We start from the raw sequence: 21,739 nt of genomic DNA, 5'->3' as shown, positions 1-21,739 counted from the left end.
CAATGTTATAGCAATAAAATAGAACACTATACATATATTTAAAATACATTTTATGGCTTTACAAGTGCTTCCAAACTACCAAATTAAATAAAATACAAGAAAAAAAAAAAGAACAACAAACAAAGATCCCATTGAAATGAGAGGAAGTGATACAGCCGTCCAGGGTTGTAAACTGTAGATGAGTCTTGAGGTGAAACTGCTGCAAGACTCCACCTTCAAATGGCGTCGTCTGAAGATTGATTGCAGTTCCCTGCTGAGTAACGCAATGGGTGCAATGGAGTTTCTGTGACTCAGCAAGTGGTTTTCAAGTAGCGAGTTCAAGGAATCAAAAATACATTAATCGTGTGGGTGGATCCATCCTTGTTGCGAAGACAATCTTCCATAGATGTGAGATGAGTGTAAAGGATTCCATTCACTATGCTCCAGGATTATCTTGTTGTCTTTGGATGCCGACATTTTTTTTTTTTTTATTCACCACACTTAGGCAAGTGGAATGTAAACATTTGATAAGGTCTGTCTTTAAATGCCATCCATAGCATAAACAACAAGTCTTCTTCTTCTTTTGGTCTTTAGGTCCAAACTGGTCCTCGGGGTTTATATAGTCAGGGTTCCTCACGGTCTATTATCTTTGGCCAGGGAGTGCATCATCCAGTTGACCTTGGTCTTCCAGCTTTCCCTCAAAGCTTCATTGAACTTCACTTTGAAATTCTTCAGCGCTTCATCCTCTGATTTGCCCAGAGCTAAGGAATCCTTTTGAAAAACAAAAAACAAAAACATAACATCAAAAAAAGATATTGAAGGTCAAGTCATAGTTACTTTCTGGAGAAAAAAACGCAACAAATAAAGCAATCGGACATTAAGTAGAAGGATCACTGAGTCAATAAAAAAAAAAAAAAAAGTCTTCCTTGTCTTTTGGCTGTCGCCTTCAGGAGTCACCACAGCAGGTGATCTGTCTCCATCGCCCCTTTAATACCTCCTTCCTTTACTTTCACACCAACCATCTCCATTTCTTTCTTTACTACATCCATGAGTCTTCTCTGAGGTCCTCCTCTTCTCTTCCTTCTTGTCTGCTCCATCCCCAACACCCTGTCTCTAATATATCCACTAATTCGTCTCAGATCATGTCCAAACCATCTCAGCCCTGCCTCTATCTAGCTTTATCTCTGAACCCTCAAGGAAAATCTCAGCATCTTCACCTCTGCCAGATTGAACTCAGCTTAAAAGCGGTGCCACTCTCTCCAAACCATGCAACATAAACATCAACATTAACAGCATGATAACTATTGCACACCTTCAGATACTGGATGTCCTTAAAGGAGGTGAGCTCAGGGAGGCCTGCTGCCTTCATCATAGCGAAGAGGTTGACAAACAGAGTCCCGTTCCGACACAGGATCTTATAGGCTCGCTCACAGTACTCTCTGAACCTGGTGGAAAAGCAAGCATTTGTAATTTCAATCGTAGCCCAGAGTGTATCATGCACTGAAATTGTTAATGAGTGACAGAAAATGTCCTCACCTCTCAAATTTCTCACTGTTGTTTGTCCTTCCTTGCTGGATCACATGCACAAAGTCGTAGGTTAAAATAAAAGGCACACGCTCCCTGTTGATCCCTAGTTTCCGCTTGAAGTTGCCCAGGAAATGCCCAAAGTCAATGTGGAACAACTAAAGAGCAAACATTAAAAAAGAAAAAAGGTTGGTCATGAATCGCGACTTTGGTTTGTGATATGATTTACTTCACCCCAACATGTCAGACAAAACATTATCATTAATAAAACTCATCACTCATACATCAACATGAAGCTTTCATGAAGCCAAACAAACTACTAACAACCTTAGAAGGATCAAGGAATCTATGGGGTTTATATTTTCGACTAACTTAGTACACAGCGATTCAAACACGGAGCAAACCTGACCTGTCCAGTTTCCCTGATCATGATGTTGTCGTTGTGACGATCTCCAATGCCCAGGACGTAAGTAGCTACACAGTAGCCGGCACAAGACAGCGTGAATTCCTCTATTGCTTGATCAAGCTTGTCCCTGGTGGAAAAAGGAAACGAAAAACAGAAGTAAAGCATGAGCAGGTTCACTTTCTGTAATATTTCGGACACATTTGTTTTCCGGTGAAATTTCCAATAAACTCAAATTGTGAGGGCCATTTAAACCGGATATTAAATTTCTGTGATCCGTGGCTGATTAATAACCGTCTGTCACACCAATTCATGGTCTACCTTTGCAAGAAGCATACAGCGTTTGCAAATATTCTCTGTTCAGTATTTGGTACCACTGTATTTCAAGTTGATCAGCTTTCTGATTTATTGTGCAGTCAGTGTGATCTCCAAAGACTTTCATGATGATCTCCAAGACTTTGTCTGAGGCCGGGTTAGCAGTCTCACCTCAAACTGACAATATCCCCAGTTATAGCAACACTACTCGACAATTGTTTGGTGGTCTGGAGCAACTTTTGCTGAACAGTAAAAAAGAAAAGAAAATGCAGGCCGTTTTTTTTTCTTATATTGTGCATCCGGCCTCTTCTGCAGTCTGTACGGGTTATATATAGTCCGTCACAGTTCCCCATTCGCTCACACTCTTATTCACACTTTCAGACACCAGTGGGAGCAACTTGGGGTTCAGTGTCTTGACCAAGGATACTTTAACACAGACAGGGCGAGACAGGGAATCACACCTAAGCCACACTAAGAACTGAGCCACAGAGTTCATTAAAAAAACCATTTTGTTGGTCCAGACCTGAATCTAGCAGAGATTCTGTGGAATAAGCTCAAGAGAGCCACTCAGAGCAAACATCCGTAGGATATAACTGAGCTGGAGCAACTTTGTAAGGATGAGTCATCCATAATTCCTCCTGATTATTGTGAAGCCCTGGTCAAGAACGATAAAACTCCTCTGAAAGTACATTTCTTAAAGCCATTAAATCCAGGATTCACTTCCCTTCTCCAGCAGCAGTGCGAATGTTTAATGGCCGTGGACAATGAATATGTAAAATAATACAATTGTGCCTGTGTGTGTGCGCTGCGCATTAAATGACGATTTCACGCAGGAAAACTAGGAGATTTCAAAAGATTGAGATAAAGTTGTCACCCTCCCCACCGAAGTCGGCCGAGAACTCTCTGGAGAGAATATATCGCTGGCTTGGCCTTGGAGCGGCTCGGGGTCTGCCCAGAAGGGCTGGAGGAAGTTGCGAGGGACAGAGATGCCCGGGCTTCTCTGCTCTCTATACTGCCACCGTGACCCCAAACGGACAAAGTGGGAAAGAAGATGGATGGATGTTTTTTTTTTTTTCCCCATTGTATTGTGCGTCTTCAGTCTTTTGTAAAAGTCAATTATGTAAATTTTTAACCTGAACTGAAAACACACACTATTTTCATATAGATTTGAAGGGACAAACACTGTGTGGGATTAGTGGCATCTACTGGCAATTTTGCAGATTGCAAGAAACTACAATAGCTTTCTCACCTTCCCAGTATGCATAAAAAAATAGATTTTCACAAAAACTCTTGCTCAGGACATTCTTCAGAAGTTGAGAAAAAGCCAAAATAGCTGAGAAAAAATGTTTGGCTGAGTCATATCCTGTAGATATTACACTCCTAAAAGCAGTACATGTGTTCAACTGATATCCGGAATTTCATTTGCAGGTGTTACAAGTATGCATATTGTTGTGAATATTTTATTGATCTTTATTTTGGCAAATACGCGATGTGAGCTTTTAAACTGTGGGACCACTACATCACCAATCGGCTGAATTAAAAGTGGAATAAAACAAAAGAAATAATTAAATTAGTGAAGACATTTGGCTACATACTTAACTGCACAGCCAGACTTTTGTTGGAAGAAAAAAACTCAAATACAAGCCACACTCAGCCGGCCGGCCAGACGGCAGCTCTCAGCCGTCTGGAAACCAACAAGGATCCACAATGGACTCAAACCATCAAGGTCTGATATCGCCAGCTAACAAACAACTTGAGCTCAGAATCCTCAAGCTTCTCAACAACAACAACTTGCATGGTGTCCGAATGAAATCTCAGACTCACATTACACTTTGTGTACTTTTTCCAACATATGAGACCTACTGCTGCAACAGAGTTAAATCATGTTCTCACGTCAGTCCATCCAGTGGATTTTATGGACAGTAAGCTCATCGAAAATTCTGTCAAGACCAACGATCCGCCTCTGCTCTTCTTCTTTTATTTCTTGTTATGTACTTGGAGAGTGCCGACTTATAATTCAGGAAGTACACAAACAAAATGTAGCCTCTGATGAGCCTCTTTAACGCTACATGTTTAAACTTTAACTGAAATATCGATAAAGAGAGAGGGTGGAAAACCTTTGACAATTCAAACAAGCAGATCATAAATATGAGACCCATAATGGATCTGCTGAGAGTCAGCACACAGAGTTCCTGTTAGAAGGGAGGAGTCAGTATACATCAGCGAAGGAAGAATAGGAAATTCAAGATGAGAGTAGAGGAAGCTGGTACTAAAACAGAGGACATCCATGGATGCAGTGAAGGAGGACATGCAAATGATTGGTATGGGGAAGGAAGACACAGGAGACGGAGGGTATTAGAAAAAGTTGATCTGCTGCGGGAAACCCCTGACAATGAAAATACCAAAACAAGAAGATGACTTCTTCTAAAAGGGGGAACCGATAAGGAGTAATTGTACATGCTCACACAGGTTCTCAGTAACAGGAAGATTATTGAGAAGAAAAAAGAAAAAACCCCAACGTATTTCTAACGGCATTTCTACTTAAAAACTGTTAGAGGAGAGGAAAAGAGAAGTCAGATTAAATGAGTGCGTGTGATATTTTTGAACATGCTATTTTGAAAGTATGAAAAAACAAGACCCAAAACTATTTCTGTCGGAAGATGGTGTATGTATGTAGTACTGGTACCTCTACAATACACGAGTGTGACAAATGGCCGTCAGGGAACATTTTTTGTGCGTGTTTAATCTCCGTCAAAAAACATCAACACCTCCATGGCGCTTGTTTTTTTTTTTTTTTAAATAATACAATATTAATAACTATTTTCTACAACTAAAGAAGCCAAGCAGTAATATACTAGTATTTATTATCGTATTTTACAATCGGCCTGGGAAAACAATGGTCTGCTCTGGAGTTTCAGCGTTGATTTGTTGTTATCTATAATTTGGAAGGATATTGTCTTAAACAAGGTCATCCAACTGATTTTAGTTCGGCATCCACAGAACTGCCTGCAGCTCAGTTTTATGTTGTGTGACCCTAACTAATAAAATTTGAAATAAAGAAACATTTTAATAATGTAAACTGAAATCTTTTCCCAGCAAAAACACTTGAATGCATTATGAAAATCATAAAAAATCATCAAAGAATGTTGAGTTCAATTTCAATAGTATGTCACTGACATTTTTTCCAATACCTTCAGGTGCAAAATAGAGTGAAATGTCCTTCACTTGAAAATCGTCCAAATACCAAAAACGCAACAATCTCTAAAGCTTATCTTACTAATAAGATGTTTCACTGCTGCATCACTGGTCTCTTGGTTCTGGTCTCAACTTGTGTAACGTCTTCTATTTGAACCAACACAACAAGAAGACCAGGGACTTTGATTGAAAAACTTAAGTTGCCGTTTTCTATTTTTACTCAATGCAATCTTCTGCTGTAATAAGAGTCCTACATTTATTTTTAGCCTCTGTGAGGCACCATCAGTCATTTCACGCAAAGTGGCTTTTAGTTATACACACACTTTGGTTCCTCATACTCACTCAGGATTCTTCGACTTGAGCCAGTTGAGCAAGGCATCCTTGTTGAAAGCAGCGGTAGCAGCACTGTTACTGTTGTTACGTTGTATATTGGCAATGGTGTCCGAGTTCTTCACAACTTCAATCAGTCCCATTTTGTTCCCCGTGGACAGACAGCCGTATGGGATCATCCTTCAGGTGCAGGTAAGACGAACAACATCGGGTCAGAAAGAAAGTGTTTCCATGGAAAAACATCTATATATTTTTGCAAGATGCAACCCCCACCTCAGATCCAGGCCTTCTTTCTTCCACAAGTTCTCCATCAGCCGGATCATCTGCAGAGTCAACATGTCTTGCCGAAGATCTAAAATGATGAGTATAAAAATCTAATCAATGATCCCAACCTGAACATTTTTACTGTTTCATCATTAACATTCCTATAATTAGAGGAACAACACATTCTAAATTAACAAGTGATATTTCCACCATAATCTTTGAAATATTTCCCCATCTCCCTGTATTCTGTTACTTGAATTGTGTGATCGCTGTGTGTAAGGCACCGTGTGTTTGGATTCTCTGGTATCTCACCATCTCCATTTTTGAATATGATGCCGACCATGTCGCCTTGAGCCAAGGGGTTCTTATACAACAGCCAGAGCGGCTTCATCTTGGAGTCCATAAATCTGCACTTATCTGCACTGCAACAGCAAAAAAACAACAACATTTTTAACACATGGTAATATTGAAGATGCAGAAAAAAGGTCGTCACTGTGTTGCTCACAGTCGTGATCCAACATAATACCACAAACACGCTTTACTCCGTGTAATGCCACATAATGCCATGGTCAAAAACACACCTTGCACCTGTTTGTACATCTATATTATGAACCTATTTGTTCTCCCGTGACTCCACCCGGCGCTCAGGTCCGAATTATTTGGAAGACTTCATACACAAGAAATAAAGAAACCCCCCAAAAATTACAATACAACTCCAACAACAATAATGTGATAGTTTCATTATCATTTTAATGTCAAATGACTTTGGAATATGGCTTTCTTAAAAATTGATTTTACCTGATGAACAAATAAATGAATGAAGATGAATTCAGTCGGGCTCAACTGCTTATCATTACAATTCTAGAAATGTTAAAACACCTCTAGCTCATTACTGTCAAAAACTCAATCAAGGGCTTTCAAGGCTTTTTAAGAATCTGCAGAAACTTAGTTGAGTTAGTTTAACAACATGCAAACGCAGCTCTGAAACTGAAACATGTTGCAGGTCTTGTATTTCTCTCAGGCTAAAGAAGAAACATAGGGTCTGATTTAACATGTGGACAAGACGCAGGACTCGACACCGATTGACATGTTTTTAAGGGTGAAGATGTAATCCCACAGTTGTTTCAGTAGAGATTATACACTTAGCTGTGAGGATTGAGGGGTCAGGGGTGAAGTGTGTGTGTGTATATACTAACCAGATCTCAGCCAGGACCATGCTGGGGTTGAGAGGTGACCGCAGGTCTGACAAGGCCTCCAGGTACGACTCCTGCCTGATGCACAGCTTTAAGTCCTCCACCGTCATCTTCTGGGAGCCCGACTTGACAATGTCGCTCAGGGCCTTCATTTTGCCCAAAGCCTCATTCTGGGTGGAAGGAAAGAGAGATTTAATACAAAACAACAGACAATGCGGAGCTTGAAGGTCGTGTGGTTATTCGTGTGATTACCTGTTTGGTTAAGAGCTTGATGTGGTAGATGTTTCCTCTGCAGTATGCCTCCAGAATCAGGCCGAAACGCAAACCTACAGATGCCACATGAATCTCTGACCTACAAAAAAAAAAAAAAATTTAAGAAAAAGAAAAAAACCACACACACACACACACACACACACACACGTTGTCCAGTAAAACAAAAAGCCACACATGCCCTGGTTTTCTTTTTTTAATGAATAAACTGCATCTCACCTGAGATGCCAAAACAGGAAGTGTCCTATCGTCTTGTTGGACAAAGCCCTCTCCAGCAGGAAAGTGGTGAGGTCGCAGTCTAGGTAGGACTCATACTTCAGGACCTGGACCAGCTGGATTAAGTACTGTAGCAGTTCATCGTCACTGTGTGCAAAGAATATTCTTAAGACCCCCGTTGCAATGTGCCGCTAAAACGTGATCGGAAATATGTTCCCACCTTAGCTTCCTGAGGCATCTGATGGTGAACGAGCGGACGGTCGGGTCTGGAAAACTGTAGTCTAGGAGCTCTAAGGCATGAATGGCAGGAAGGTCCGGCCAGTTCTTGAGTAAACTCACCATCTGAGGACAATCAAATCGTAACTTTATAACATTTTGAAGGTGCAAGCTGCATCGACTTCCAGCAAAATGGAGCAGGCGAACAGATACGTCATCATTTCTGCCCAAAAGCTTGTACCTCAGTGGGTAAAAACTCTTCACACACTCTCTGTTTATACCTGAACCACGTCCTCACGCTTATTCCACTTGGTGATGAGGAGCAGCTTGGACAAACTCTCTGGGAATCGATCACGGACTTCTGTGCGGAGCTTCCACAGGAGCTCCTTCTCGTCCTCGAAGAACTCTGTGTAGTTCTTGTTGTCCATGATTTCTTTTAGTCTCATGTACTACAGCCACAAATTCACAACAATGAGGTTGAAACACAAGACACATGTCATTTTTAACCTTAATTGTGACTTGTGTGAGAAATTCTTACCTCTTCTTTAGTGGGAAGAACTGGAGCAACATTTTTCTCCACATCAGTAATCTGAAAGCAGAGGAGGATTTCTTTCTTTTTTTTGCCGATTGTTGTATCGATGATAAACGTCAGTATGTGCTGGTGTTTCAGTACCTTCTCTAGTGGAGGATAATAGAGCGGGTGAGGCCGAATGTTGGGGTAGCGGATGAGGAGTCCAGCAGCACTGTCCACGTTAGGGTTCTTCTCCACGGTTCCCATCGGGTTCAATAGCTCACTTTTATCATCTGTGATGTAAACATGATGAACGAGATGGGAAATCGTGAACACAGTGCATGTCGCTTCAAAAGTAGGAGCGACTATTAACAGACGTAAAAAAAAATAATAATAATAATAATTTAAAGCCAATGTATTAGAGAAATGATTTTAACCTTCAAACAGGCATTTCAACGTCTTAAAAAGGCGATCTTGTGCATAAGCAACCATGAAACACGTGAACACGCGGCCACATGTTACACCGGGTATTTCAGACCTCACTGTGAGCCGCCAAACGTTGTGGAGGAGGCTGTGAACATGTGAGCTGCTTGTGAAGAGGAGGAAATGTAACAAGAGGCGAGGCTGAAAGTACCGGGTACAGATGGCCATGTGGACAGGAGGAACTCCCCGGTCTTCAGCTGGTCCTTGTAGTCGAACACCATGGTGTTCACCCAGGCTATCGGGCAGTCCTGAAGAGGCGCACACAGAGAGAAGCAGGATGAGATTTGTTGGTTGGCCATCTGTGATGATTAACAATGTCTAACATGATGTCCTAAAGAGTGGAAAACAAAAATGGCACAGAAAAGTGAGAAAACTCACTTTCTCATCAGCAGTTTTCAGACAAAGTTAAATCACATTTGCTCGGTTATATCCAAACATTCTTTTATTCAGATGTCCTGGAGCTGATCCCATCTGGCAGTGGGTGAAGTACACCCTGGACAGGTCGTCAGTCACACACATTCACACCGAGAGGCGACTTAGAAACGCCAATTCACCTCAAATACACATTTAACTTTGTGAGGAAACCTGAAGAGAAGACAAAACTTGCACAAGCAGAACATGCAAACTCCACACAGAGAGACCGCCAAGTCTAACGTGGATTCGAACAGGGCAGTTCTCGCTACGAGGCCAAAGTGTTAACCACTACATTGTAGTTTTGGGGAGAAAAAGCAGCTTCCAACATGCAACTGATTTTCCCCCTTTTTCCCCTCCAACTTTCCAATATAAAAAACCGAACTCTGTAACTTCCAGATTGCACTGATCGGAAAAATCTTTACACTTTGATTACCTTTCAAAGTCAATAATAAACAACAATATTTTACATTGTGTCATAAAACCCATTGGCCCTTGCTAAAAACAAACCAAGATAACGCATAGTTCTCAATGTATGGCCGAAGGACGTTTTTAAAAGGACATAATAAATTTGCCAAAACACAATAGTGTTCGGTTATTGTGAGTAGCATGTATTTGTATTTTTCATACATTTTACTAATTGTAGAAAACATCTTAGCACAAACATTTAAACATCTAGTATTTCGTGACCTTCATTGAATTATTGTAGTTTGGAAGAAATGTGGAACCTCCCTGATAAAGAATTGAAACTTATTCTAGGATTTTCTTTTTTAGAACAATGAAAAAAACAACTTTGAATAATTTACTCTGTTTGCAAGTTAGATTTTAGGTTAATTTGTATTCCCGACATATTCAGAACAACATTTTACTTTTGCAAGAACTCAATGAATTAAAAATTGATTAAAAACATGCAGTGAAGACAAAAACGTCCACTTAAAGTTAAAAAAAAAGATACCAAAGACAATTTTTATATTTACAGGAATTCAAGTGAATTCCATTTCCAAATAGGTAGGAGAAAAAACAAACAACGTCCATCAAGTAAACGTGTGAAAAACTAATTGAGCACACATCACCCCCCCCCCCCCCCCCCCCCAAAAAAAAAGTGGCGACACAGATAAACATGTCCGACTTTAAAATAGCTTCATTTCCGTCAGTCATTGTGTCTTCTGGCTGCAGGACTTCTCTTCCAGGCAGAAGAAGAGAGAAGTGGCCCAGAAAGCAGAAGCGACCTCGATGCCCCTGAAACACACACCTGGTGCAAACCAGAGGTCTGCTCCGACACGTTGCCCACAGCTGCCGTGCGCGGCACTCAAAACAAAAACATGCTGAAACCACGATTCATGAAAAATTAGCATTTGTTGCTGTTCACTAAAATCGTCCAAGCTGGTGAGTGTTGCTGTTGTGATAAAAGTGCTCGTCTTTACTGTAAATACCAAAAAGCTCACAGCTATAAGCGTCTCAACTGAAATAGAGTGACCACTGATGAATACTTTTTACACTAAAATGTAATAAGGTTTGCAACAGATTCCTTTTTTTGACTGATATTCAAACTTTCGGACCTTTCATCAGTTTTCGTAAATTCCACATTTCTTCCAAACTCACTGTATTACGCAAATGACAGTTATGAAATACACAATTCAATTAGTTGTACTAACTAGTAATACTCTTTGCTTTTGTAGGGTTTCCAGGTTTAGTGAAGTTTATAAAAACGCATGCAGCTTCTGCTTTACTGTGCTCAATGAACACACGGTTGTGTTTTGGCAAAGCGTGTCGTTCAGTCAAACTGATCCCTCTCACTTCACACAATCAAAAAAAAAAAAGTGGAAGTCGTTTTTAAGAATCTTTCATAACAATTTACTAGGAAGTTTATACTCAAAAATATCTTTGTTTGTTTTTCTTTGTCCAAACCAAGATTATTGCTGAAATGATGAATTTCCTAGTATTTGAATTAGCACCCTGTGAAGAGTTAAGACGCTCTACAAAAGACAGTGAAGTGGTTGAGATCTGTATGAGTCATTGTGTTGACTTAACAATGGAAAATCAAACCATAAACAATCCATTTTCATTTGTTATCAACACAAAATGCACAGTGGTGCAGTGGTAAGCACTCCTGCCTCACTGCGAGAATATCCCAGGTTCGAGTACGAGTCGGGCTTGTGGACTTTTGGGGAATTTGCATGTTCTCCCCTGCATGTGTGGTTTCTGATCCAGGTACTCCAGTTTCCGCCCCCCCCCCCACAGTAAAAGTAAATTCTATACCCTGAAATGATTTGAAACGTTTGCAAAAACAACACATCAAAAGTTAATATATCGATTAGATTTATGCATGTTATTGTTGTGGCCTCAACATTAAAACACTACCTGCAGTACTGGCTTCAATTGAGCTATACAAGCGTACTGAAGAAAGTTGTTGAAAAGTTTTGACAGATCACTTGTGTCCTCATATATTCACTGTTTATCACAGAAAACTGGAAGTGTCCCCAGAGGAGGATAGAGTGTGGTGCATGACGGCCACTGTGACGATGAATTTACAATTCTTTGAAATTGATGGCCAATGCCTTCCTTCCTCAGAGTGATGCACAGATAAAAGAGCTAAAGCGGATGAAATGGTAACCGCAGCGTTGCCACTGAACACACTTGCACAACCCAACGCAGCGGCAAAACACACCCACACACACACACACACACACACACACACACACACACACCGACTATAGAATCGATACACACAGGAGAGGAAACAGATCTGTTTGTGCTTGCTAACAAATTCACACCCACCCACCCGCTCACTCGCAGAGTTGCACAGCGAGGCCTCAATACTCACCGCCCTTTTGTTCTTCTTCTTGGTGCCGCGGGGCTTTTTGGTCTTCTCAATGACGGCGTAGAGCGCGAAGCACAGGCGGCTCATGCGAGGCAGGTCGGCCACATTGATATCAAACTCCAGCTTTTGGTCCCAGAGCGGCTCGGAGCACACCGTCACCTCCGAGCTCGTCACCACTTTACAGAGCAGCTCGCTACCATGGAACAGACCAGCCTGCACCACGAGCTGCACACACACACACAGACACACACACAGACACACAGAGGGGGGATCAGACAAGGTGATGACATGTGGTTTGGAAGCTGAAGATGTTTTAGCACTTGCGAGTGGAAGGTTGTTTGTGGAATATTTACAGACTTCGCGAGATGATTCAGAGTTTCCTGTGTCACTCAGGCTATGACTCAAAGGGTCTGCACATTCATCACATGAGCAGCCCTCTGAAACCTTTTAATGCTATGCGGGGTCCTTCCAAAATGATAAACAACCACAAGAGTCATAATCCAATATAGTACGGCCATTAAGCTTCAGTCTTTTGCCAAATCAAGATAGTCTGAATTTATATTTACAAAATATACGAGTGGCTGTCCCCCCCCCCCCCCGGGGTGCGTTTTCAAACCTCTGCCTGCCAACTGCAGACATGACTGATAATTATGTGACAGGGCAAATTAGCCATGAGTTATGATGCACTGAGGCAGCGGCCGGAAGTGCGCTTGCACTTAATAACCCATCTAAAGAGTAACACAGTTAGTTATGAAACAGAATTAGAAACACAGACGTGCACCAACAGATTTCCCTCCTTCTCACTGTTTTTCTGACTCAATTTTAGAAAAAACTATGACTTTTTTGCAGGCAGGTCAGGGCTTTTCTGTAATAGTAGCCCAACGCAAGCAGCATCTTCCAAAAAAAAAAAAAAGAGAGAGAAAAGAAGTGCATCCAAAAGTGATGCACGAAGTCTGCCTTTTTTCTTAGAATCTAGGCCTCAGAATGAGACGTGAAAACCAGATAAGCCCTCCCCACTTCCTGTTTTTAAGTTTTAACCAACCGCCTTGATGCATTATGGGAAATGTGTGGTCTGGACCATGTGATCTCTCTGTCATTTACACCTCAAACTACCACTGCTCCCACAACTGAAATTGACATATTAGTAAACAAGCGAATGTCGCATTTCATTGAGCAGCAAAAAGAGAGAAAACCCACACAAAACCACACCAACCTTCATGCCTTCGTCTGCGTTGACTCGGCTGCCCTGCAGCAGGTGAATAGACAACGGCTCACTGATGGACCAGAGAGACGAGGTGTTCTGCTGCAGGAAGGAAACACAGGAGAGAAAAATGTGACTCTTCACTCTCGTTATTTAAATCTACATTCGTTGCTTTCATTGGAGTTGGAAGTTTCCTGACATAGTTTCCTGTTTGGCAACAGGTCAAAAGATGGAAGCACAAGAAGACAGAAAAGAAAGAGGAACAAACAGAAAACTGAAGAAAGATGCCTGAAGTACATTAAGTTGTAATAAAAATAAATGAAACTATTACGATTGCTTATGTTTAGTCATATGAAGAAGAAAGACAACCAATTAATTCTTTTTAGCAATTCGTTTTCTGTTGTTTATGTAGTTTTGAGTCATTTGAAATCAGTATTTGTCATATTCCTGTGGTTACAGCATTTGACATTTTCAAGCGCAATCTGATGCCTTTCTGTCTTACTTTTGAACAAAGGACTGTCATTTTCTTTTAAAATGACATGAACATGGACACAAGTTGCATTATTCATGCCTTTAAAACACATTTGTATGACATCCTGAGCCTGATGTGTCACTGAACTGTAGTCTGCTCTGTGTTGGACTGGAGCGAATGCAGGCAGATGTGTCAATTATCTACACTGTACAGTACATTTTATGTGTGCCAAAGTCCACAGGCTGCTTGAGGAACAAGCTTGTGAGGGAGAGAGAGAGAGAGAGACGGAGGATACATCGCTGCTCTGTTAATGAGAGATGGCTGACGTCTTACCTTTTTCAGGGGCAGGGGAGGAGGTCTGGACAGGGAGCGAGACTTGTACACCTGGCTGCACATTCTTCCCTGCTCCTCCTGATATTTACTGATGGTGGAGTGATGCACCATGGTAAGATGAGGGTTCTGGCCATTTCTCAAACACGAGAACATGTACTAGGGGAACATAAAAGATGGAGAAGGAACAGTTTTCTTTCTTTAGTGTTTTTTTTTTGTTCTTGTTGTCGTTGTTGGGGGTAGAGTCATTAGACAATTCACTCCCAGATATTTCCCAGTGTTCTGAGAGGTCTGGTTAACTCCTGAAGGCTGCTCATTTGCTGTAGGTTAATGCAGCCAAAATCTCATTACGTGTGGATGGATGCAGTTCCTTTTTGCAGGGCTGCTAGACCGACATGAGTCACCCCAGCAAGTCGCTGCAGATTTAAAATCAGGAGTCGAGTCCCTTGCCACCGAAATCGTCACACACCCCGACCTGACAATCATTTCTGTTAATATCGACCACCTGCTCCAAATAACAACTGCAGACATTGGGTTGAGTGACGCATGACGGGACACAGTCAAAAGGAAACCTATCTAAGGTTTGCATACCCATGAAAAGGAGACAAAGCGGCTGTTGGAAAATAATTCACTCCATCCTGACTGTCTGGATACATGAGAGTCTGCTTCTCTGCAACTCATCCAGAAAGATTGTTGAACACAAAACCCTCAAATGTGAGGAAGAGAAACGAGCTTTGGTCTAAATCTTAGGGATTATATTCAGAGAGAAAATTAAATCCATTTTAAAGACATGCAAACCCAAGAGAACTGCAAAAACACAATGCTAAGGCTTCATAATTAATTTGCTCATCATAAATTTGAGAGAAAGCCCGTAAACTATCATTTCATGCAAGTTGTTGGAAACGTCTCGCAAAGACGAGCTGGAACTTAGTGTAAACGTAACCGTGACTCAAAATGTTAAATGCTTTACCCTTTATGACGAGGGTCATGCAATCTACTTATCTTTTCAGGTGTTTGAAATGAAAATAGTGTCAAATGGAAGGGAATAGACTGTATTTCCACGTGAACAGGCATTTCTCAAGAGCCCGTCGCAGCGACTCACTTTGAACTGGCACAGCGGGTGTTTCCCATAAATGAACTCCCACCGCCCGTTGACCTGCAACGTGTAGTCCTCGGGCTCCTGCCGCACCGAGCGAAACACAGTGGCCTTCTTCTTGAGGGCGCTCCTCATCAGAGCCACTGGGAGGTCCTGAGGGTCCTGCTGCAGCATGAAGCTCTCCTATGGGTGCAGGCAGACAGCTTCATTTAAAAGAAAGGTGGCAATTTCTTTAAAAAAAAAAAAAAAAGAAAGAAAAATAATGCAAAGTATCACTTTTGCGTGTGCGGATGTTGTTGTTTTTTTTCCAGTGATGATTTGTAGATTGTGTTTGTGGTGTTGGAGGGGGATTTCAAAAGATTCTCACATTTACTTCATCCTCCACAGTGTCTTTACACAAATCTGAAGCACAGTAGGGTTTTTTTTTTTATTTCCAGTGCACTTTGTGGAGTTCCCTGCAGCTGCGCTGTCATGGCAAAACACTCGATTTGATTTGTCTTAACAATGCGACTATATGACTCAGGACAGCTGCAGCGGCGGATCAACTCACCTCACTGGCCTCGAACTTGACGTTGATGAAGATCTTCTTGGTGTTTTTAGTTTTCGCGCTCCCGCAGCCGGGCGGGGAGCAGCAGGGCTCCAGCTCGCAAGGGAAACTGTACTCCATCCACTGCTGCCAGGGGAGATTCTGGCGCTCCTGAGCCTTTTCCTCACAGAAGGTGCGCATTTTAGCCCGAAACTCGTTCACCTCATGGTTCTTCTGGGCCTCAAACTCATGAAGACCTGAAAATTCACGATAATCGTTCAAACAATACATTAAAAAATAAAAATAAAAAAATCATACAGGCGGTGGAACACTTCCTCATTTCAAACACGGAATGCTTTCTGATGAAACGGAAACGTACTGAACAACATGACTTATAGAATACCAGTTAAATTAAGTTAAATATAGAGTTTCTCAGAGTTCTCTGGTTTGCTCAGCTTAAAATCACGACTCTAATCTGCCCAAAGGTGTGTGTGATTTTGTGAGACCCTAAGTTGGCCACTAGTTATATAACATAGTTTATCAATGGTTCAATTGGCTAACACAGACAGATTAGTTTCATCCCTACATAATATATATATTTTAAAACTATTCATTCATGCAGTGCTCGATGTGACGGTTGTTTTTCTGGTTGGGAAAGAAACTGAACTAATCACAGGCTTTTTTCTTTTTTTTTAAGGCTGGAATGGATCATTGAAACTAAATAATGGCAACAAACGTTTTCATGAAAGTCTGGGTGGAGAAGAGTCTCAGAGCAGCATTGTCTGTGGTGCATCATCACAAACTGAGATTAACTACAAGTAATTTGAATATATGAATGCAATAATACAGTACTTTAGACTCCATTTTGTAATGTTGCACCGGTTTTGAGCGCTGTGTTCACTCGGACAGGCTCAACGCCACTCAGTGTTCTGGTTTGGTCATATGGGCACAACAAAACAGAAAGAGGAGAAAGAAAAAAGAAACAGGAAAATCAAAACAGATCAGAATTATTCTAATATTTTAAAATACTTTATTTAGATTTTTAGGATTTATAAGCTAAAACCGATCATAGATCAAATAAAAAATAAATGGCTGAAATACTTTTAGTTTGTCTATAATAAATGGAAGAATTTCATCAAATTTCACGAGCGTTTCAACAATTTGAATTAAAATATGTGCAAAGAAACTTTTCTGTTGTCTTCTATCGTATGATGCGTGACTGTGAAAGACGAACAGGCGAACATTTGAGGAACACTGTCGCTCAATGTGGGACGGACAACAAGACTTCAAGGGATGGAATCCTCAGGCCGACCACTACCAGCTGACATTATGAGACAAATCTCATGTCATTCAAATATTTAGATCCAGAATCTAAATGTATCATTCAATATTAGTTACTGACCTTTGCCGATCAGCAGGCTGATCTGAGTGTTTGTGAGTTTTTCCACTCGGTCGCCCTCCCTGGCCACGAGCCTCAGCACGCACATGAAGGGCCGCACGTCGCTCACGCGCCTCGACTCTTCCTCCAGCTCCTCCCTCTCTGCCGTCTGGTTGATGCAGGTGAAGACGTACCCGTCAGGATCGCCCAGCCCGCTGAACAGAGCTTCGCTTCTGGCATTTTTCCAGACCATCTGAAACAAGAGACAACAGCAGGGCTGAGAGCTGAGCGCCTGAGGTTTATGGCCGGCTGTGTACAGTGTGCTCTCGCTGCTTGTGAAATGTTTGCTTCAGGAGTCATGTAAAAGCACGCCACATCAGGACCGCGATTGGAAATACCGCAACATGTGCAATGACCATTTTTAAAAGTGTGAAGTGAGGCTCAGTCGAAGATCAGTAATCAGTAGGCGGGGAAATGACCTCAGTAGTTTTTGAACACGAGCTAAAATTCTTAGTGAATCCGCATCACCGGAGAGACATTTAGTCTTTTAATCATCTTAACAGCATTGAAAAGTATCATTACTTAAGAGAGCTAAATCAAACAGCCTGAAGTGGCAGAGCTGTTGGCACATTCAGCTGCACACTCACATTTAACAGCAGAGATCTGGCTGTGTTTACCACAGAGGAGAGCCGGAGCTCCTTCTCGTTTCAGATGCACCAAATACTCCTGAGCATTGTTTGAACTGTGCAGTATTTTAATCAGTTTAATGTCTGAAGAAGGTATTAAGTCAACCAATTTGTTTAAAAGCACATTCAGTAAATATAGTAAATAACAACATTTTGCAGTTGTGGTCATCGAAGCCACAGCGCTCTGCTGCACTCAATCAATTACAGTCTATTAGAAGCACAGCGCTATCCTGTAATAGATACATTTGCAGTGTATGATCACATTACTCACGGTGTAAGAGCGGAAAAACAGGCAATACATGCGCTTTTAAAAAGCAGGCGCTGATGGATACATGTCGATCTCAGGGAGACCACCTACTTTTTTGATGTTTTTGATGGTGTCATTTCGAGACACTGGGAATTTGAGGAAGATCCCAGTCGGCAGCAGGAAGTCCATGACGATCTCCTGATCCCCCTCCTTCTCCCACTCCTCCTGCATCCCATACTTCCCCGGGGGCATGGTGGCGGCCTCTCATTTACTGTCAGCTCCTCCGCTGCTCACAGCAACACCAGTAGAAGAAGCACAGCCGGGGTTAATACGTCCACTATTAACATCCACTACAGTACAGCTTGTATGTGTGTGCAGTGAACATGCAGCCCGTGTAACAGTGTGTGTGTGTGTGTGTGTGTGTGTGTGTGTGTGTGTGTGTGTGTGTGTGTGTGTGTGCAGATTTTGTGCAAAGCCTTGATAATGTATTTCTACTAGATTAAGGGCAGCTCATTCAGAGTGACTGTCTGAACGATATGTTGCACCTGATCTTCTTCTCTTCAATCCTTTGTCTGTTTTGCAAATTTAATTGAACACAATTTATTAAATAAGGTATTAAAAGTAAATTTGACACTGTTGCACTGAGGTTTTTCTTTAATCTGCATGTGTGTCACCTTTGACAGACACTTCATTCATACGTTGCCACAATGTGGACTCCATGTTCTGTCAGAAAGGAAACCCTCAAGGGTCACATACGGTGAAGAGGACACACACGAAAAACTTATTGTTTTGTGAACAATTCGCAGGTAATCTCATAATCTATATTACTGATTGATGTAAAGGGAACCTGCCTGCATATTAATAACATATGTAAGGTGATCTGAGGCAATATTTATATGCATGCATGTATGAGAATAAACCCGATTCTTCAGTAAAGTGTTATAGAAATATTATCTCAAAGGACACGTTAGAAACGGACACGTATTGCGCACGAACAAGAACAAATCCGACGTTGGAGGTGGCGCTGCGCTGTCTGGAGTAAAACTTGTGCATGATGGCGAAAGCCCTGCCAACCTGTTAACGCCGACACTCGCCTGTCAGCTGCCTACAAGCCGCTCATCTCCGCGGTGAAGATGGAGGCTGGAACATCCCGCTGACGCGTCTCGCTCCGGCGACGCTGCTGCGACGGATCGGACCCGGGGAACCGGGTGACACCGTCCCGGTGGGGGGGTGGCGGGTGGCGTGATGAATCCGGCTCAGACGGAGCGAGCGGGGCTCGTGTTGAAGCGGCGAAGTGTCTCCCTGCCTCGGTCATTCATGTTGTTGCACCAGCGCGCGGTGAAAGCGGCTGCGCGCTGCCTCCTCTCTTCACGCTCACTGCGGCCCAGGGACCGTCCCACAAAAGTTCCGCTCCGGCGAAGTGAAAGCACGTCCTGTGTCCTCCTCCGCTCCTACCTGTGGAGGTGAATGTTTTTTTTAAAGGGTTAAATAAAAGTATTTTGTAAAGTTTTGTGGGAAACATAAAGGCAATTCGATTCAATTCAACTTTATTTATATAGCACCAAATACAACACAGTCATTTCTAGGTGCTTTTAACAGAGAAATTATTATTCTCAATTATTCTCAAAAAAACAAAGTCAAACTTTAAATCAAATTCTTCCCTCTAATTTTGATCTTCTGATTTTTCTGAACCACCACCACCACCACAATTTGAGATCAGTTTTCTGATTGGCCGGAAACACGTGTACACATGATGTAAACTGGTTGATGGGATTATGTTTTGTGGAATCAATATTAATAAGAAAAAAGAAAAAAAAATAGTTTTGTGATTGAACACTACAGCTGACCTGTCACCACTGTCGGTCCCTAAGCATGACCCTTAAACCCGTATCAGCTCCCGAATGCTCCAAGTGTTGTTAAGATTAAATGAGGAGAATTAATTTCCCCAAGAGGGATCAATAAAGGAAAACCTAATAATCTATCCTTTCTAAATTTTCATCTGTTCCTATAGATTTTTTCATCCTGTCCACCATTTTGTTCTCCTCCAGTGAAAAATCAAATTCTCCTTTTTTTTCATCTTCCCCTTAATTATTCTGTTTTGTTGTCTTTTTATCCTCAAAATGATTGGCAATAACAACAATATCCGGAAACTATCAGAGCATTTATTGTACATGATGTGTTTGTGTGTGCCTATTCTTCTATACTGGAGAAAAAGACTAAGGACTGAACTAAACCTGAAACCATTGGGGGCTCATGTCACCATGGGAACACAAATGGAGGTCCCCATTAGGAAAACTAAAACATTTTTAAGTGAAGGTGTGTTCAGGCTGTGGCTGGGGCTTGTTGGATTAGATTTATCGGATTACCACTAAGTGTACTTCCTGTTTAATGCATTGTCCCCAAACATAAAGTATGTGAGCACTTTGCTGGAGCTAACTCTTTTACGTAAAAAGACTGAGCCCGTTCACATGGTATGTTTTCAGATTTCTATCCATTAGAATGCTGGGACACTACGACATTGCCGCATTTAGTAGTTGTTTCCATTTTCATTTTCAATTGTTGATGATGTAAGATGATATAGTGTTTGTGCTGCACGGTGGTGTAGTGTTGCGTAGCCTCATCTCTTAGAGAGAAGGTTCTTGATTTGAACTTTCAGTCTTTCTGTGTGGAGTTTGCAAGTTCTCCCTGTGCCTGGGTAGGTTTTCTTTGAGTACTCCGGTGCATGTGAGGTTTATAGATGAACTGCCCGCAGCACGTCGTCGTTTTAACATCTCCCTATATGCCTGCGTTAATCATGTTCAACGTATTAAAGCTATTGAAGGCTATTTCTATGAAAGACTGAAAAACATATTTTATGCTTTTCTTTCTGGTAGTCAACTACACTATGGCAAAAAAAAAAAAAAAAAAACTAATCAGAGAGCCTTTTTTAATAAAAATCTAATTATTTCAGACACTACAACATATTTAGTATTGTGACAAACAAATAAAGGGGATTTTCGTGTGTTTTTTTGACTTTTGAAAAAGTCACATGTCTGTTAGTAAAAGTGAAAATATGTGATGGAAACCTTCCTTCCCCTTTTCTCATTTCCACGTGGTAACAGTGAAACCGGGTCTATTTTTTCTGCTCTGCAGCAGTAAGTCAACAATGACACCACACTTATGGAAGTGGAACATAAACCACAGTAGTAGTACTGTACAAAAAGGGAAATAGAGCAGTTAACTCTTAACTCTCACGGACTCAAGAAGAAAAGCGATGGTTTCTTTTCGCTCGATTCAAAGGGAATATCGCCGATGAAGCAAGAAACGGGTCAATAAAAGAGACTAGATATTTGCTCTCCGCCTGGGTCTATTTGGTTTGGTCTGCAGATGGAAATGATCTGAGCCTCAGTGGTCTACTTTGTCTAAAAAGACCCGTTGAGTGATGCCTTTAGGCTACAGCTTGAGGCCTGCCAGACACGGATCCAGTGCTTTGAAAAACACGACCTGTGTTTGTGAACTAACTTCAGACTAGCTGGTGAAAACAGGAAGTTACTGTGCAGAAGAGAAACTTTTTTTTTGGCCAGGTCGGCAGACTGACAACATGAACGTGCTTCCCACCCTTTCAGCCCTGAACTATCAGTGAAATGTTTTCAGCTACCGACATAAGCTGTCAGTGAACAGGGCGTCATGTTG

The 21,739-nt window shown here is 41.6% G+C and overlaps 1 protein-coding gene across 2 annotated transcripts; it reads right to left on the bottom strand.

The window, feature by feature from the left end:
- Nucleotides 1-359: 359 nt before the first annotated feature.
- Nucleotides 360-19,446, bottom strand: pik3cd (phosphatidylinositol-4,5-bisphosphate 3-kinase, catalytic subunit delta). Of its 2 annotated transcripts, none has more exons than XM_080470544.1 (23): nucleotides 19,142-19,446; nucleotides 18,179-18,353; nucleotides 17,159-17,387; nucleotides 15,781-16,013; nucleotides 15,237-15,413; nucleotides 14,138-14,293; nucleotides 13,345-13,434; nucleotides 12,135-12,356; nucleotides 9,051-9,147; nucleotides 8,579-8,709; nucleotides 8,444-8,494; nucleotides 8,187-8,354; nucleotides 7,910-8,031; nucleotides 7,693-7,836; nucleotides 7,456-7,555; nucleotides 7,207-7,373; nucleotides 6,323-6,432; nucleotides 6,020-6,098; nucleotides 5,759-5,926; nucleotides 1,913-2,036; nucleotides 1,516-1,661; nucleotides 1,292-1,424; nucleotides 360-750 (listed from the first exon to the last, which is right to left on the bottom strand). In XM_080470544.1, the coding sequence occupies exons 2-23, from the start codon at nucleotides 18,317-18,319 to the stop codon at nucleotides 613-615; spliced, it is 3,126 nt and encodes a 1,041-aa protein (XP_080326670.1). In that variant the 5' UTR covers nucleotides 18,320-18,353; nucleotides 19,142-19,446; the 3' UTR covers nucleotides 360-612. The 2 variants fall into 2 exon arrangements, with proteins under 2 accessions (XP_080326670.1, XP_080326669.1); XM_080470543.1 differs by having other exon boundaries at nucleotides 19,162-19,446.
- Nucleotides 19,447-21,739: the final 2,293 nt, after the last annotated feature.

Source organism: Lipophrys pholis, assembly GCF_963383615.2.
Source record: "Lipophrys pholis genome assembly, chromosome: 8".
In the NCBI taxonomy this organism is placed as follows: Eukaryota; Metazoa; Chordata; class Actinopteri; order Blenniiformes; family Blenniidae; genus Lipophrys; species Lipophrys pholis.
This window is presented reverse-complemented; position numbering and strand designations above follow the sequence as displayed.

What these genes read in the sequence shown, in the direction of transcription:
- pik3cd (XM_080470544.1), bottom strand. Translation starts at nt 18,319, where the DNA reads ATGCCCCCGGGGAAGTATGGGATGCAGGAGGAGTGGGAGAAGGAGGGG. An exon ending in CAGCCTGCTGATCGGCAAAG is followed by an intron (nt 16,014 to 17,158) that starts GTCAGTAACTAA and finishes GTGAATTTTCAG; the next exon opens with GTCTTCATGAGTTTGAGGCC. An exon ending in AGAAGAAGAACAAAAGGGCG is followed by an intron (nt 9,148 to 12,134) that starts GTGAGTATTGAG and finishes GCGCCTCTTCAG; the next exon opens with GACTGCCCGATAGCCTGGGT.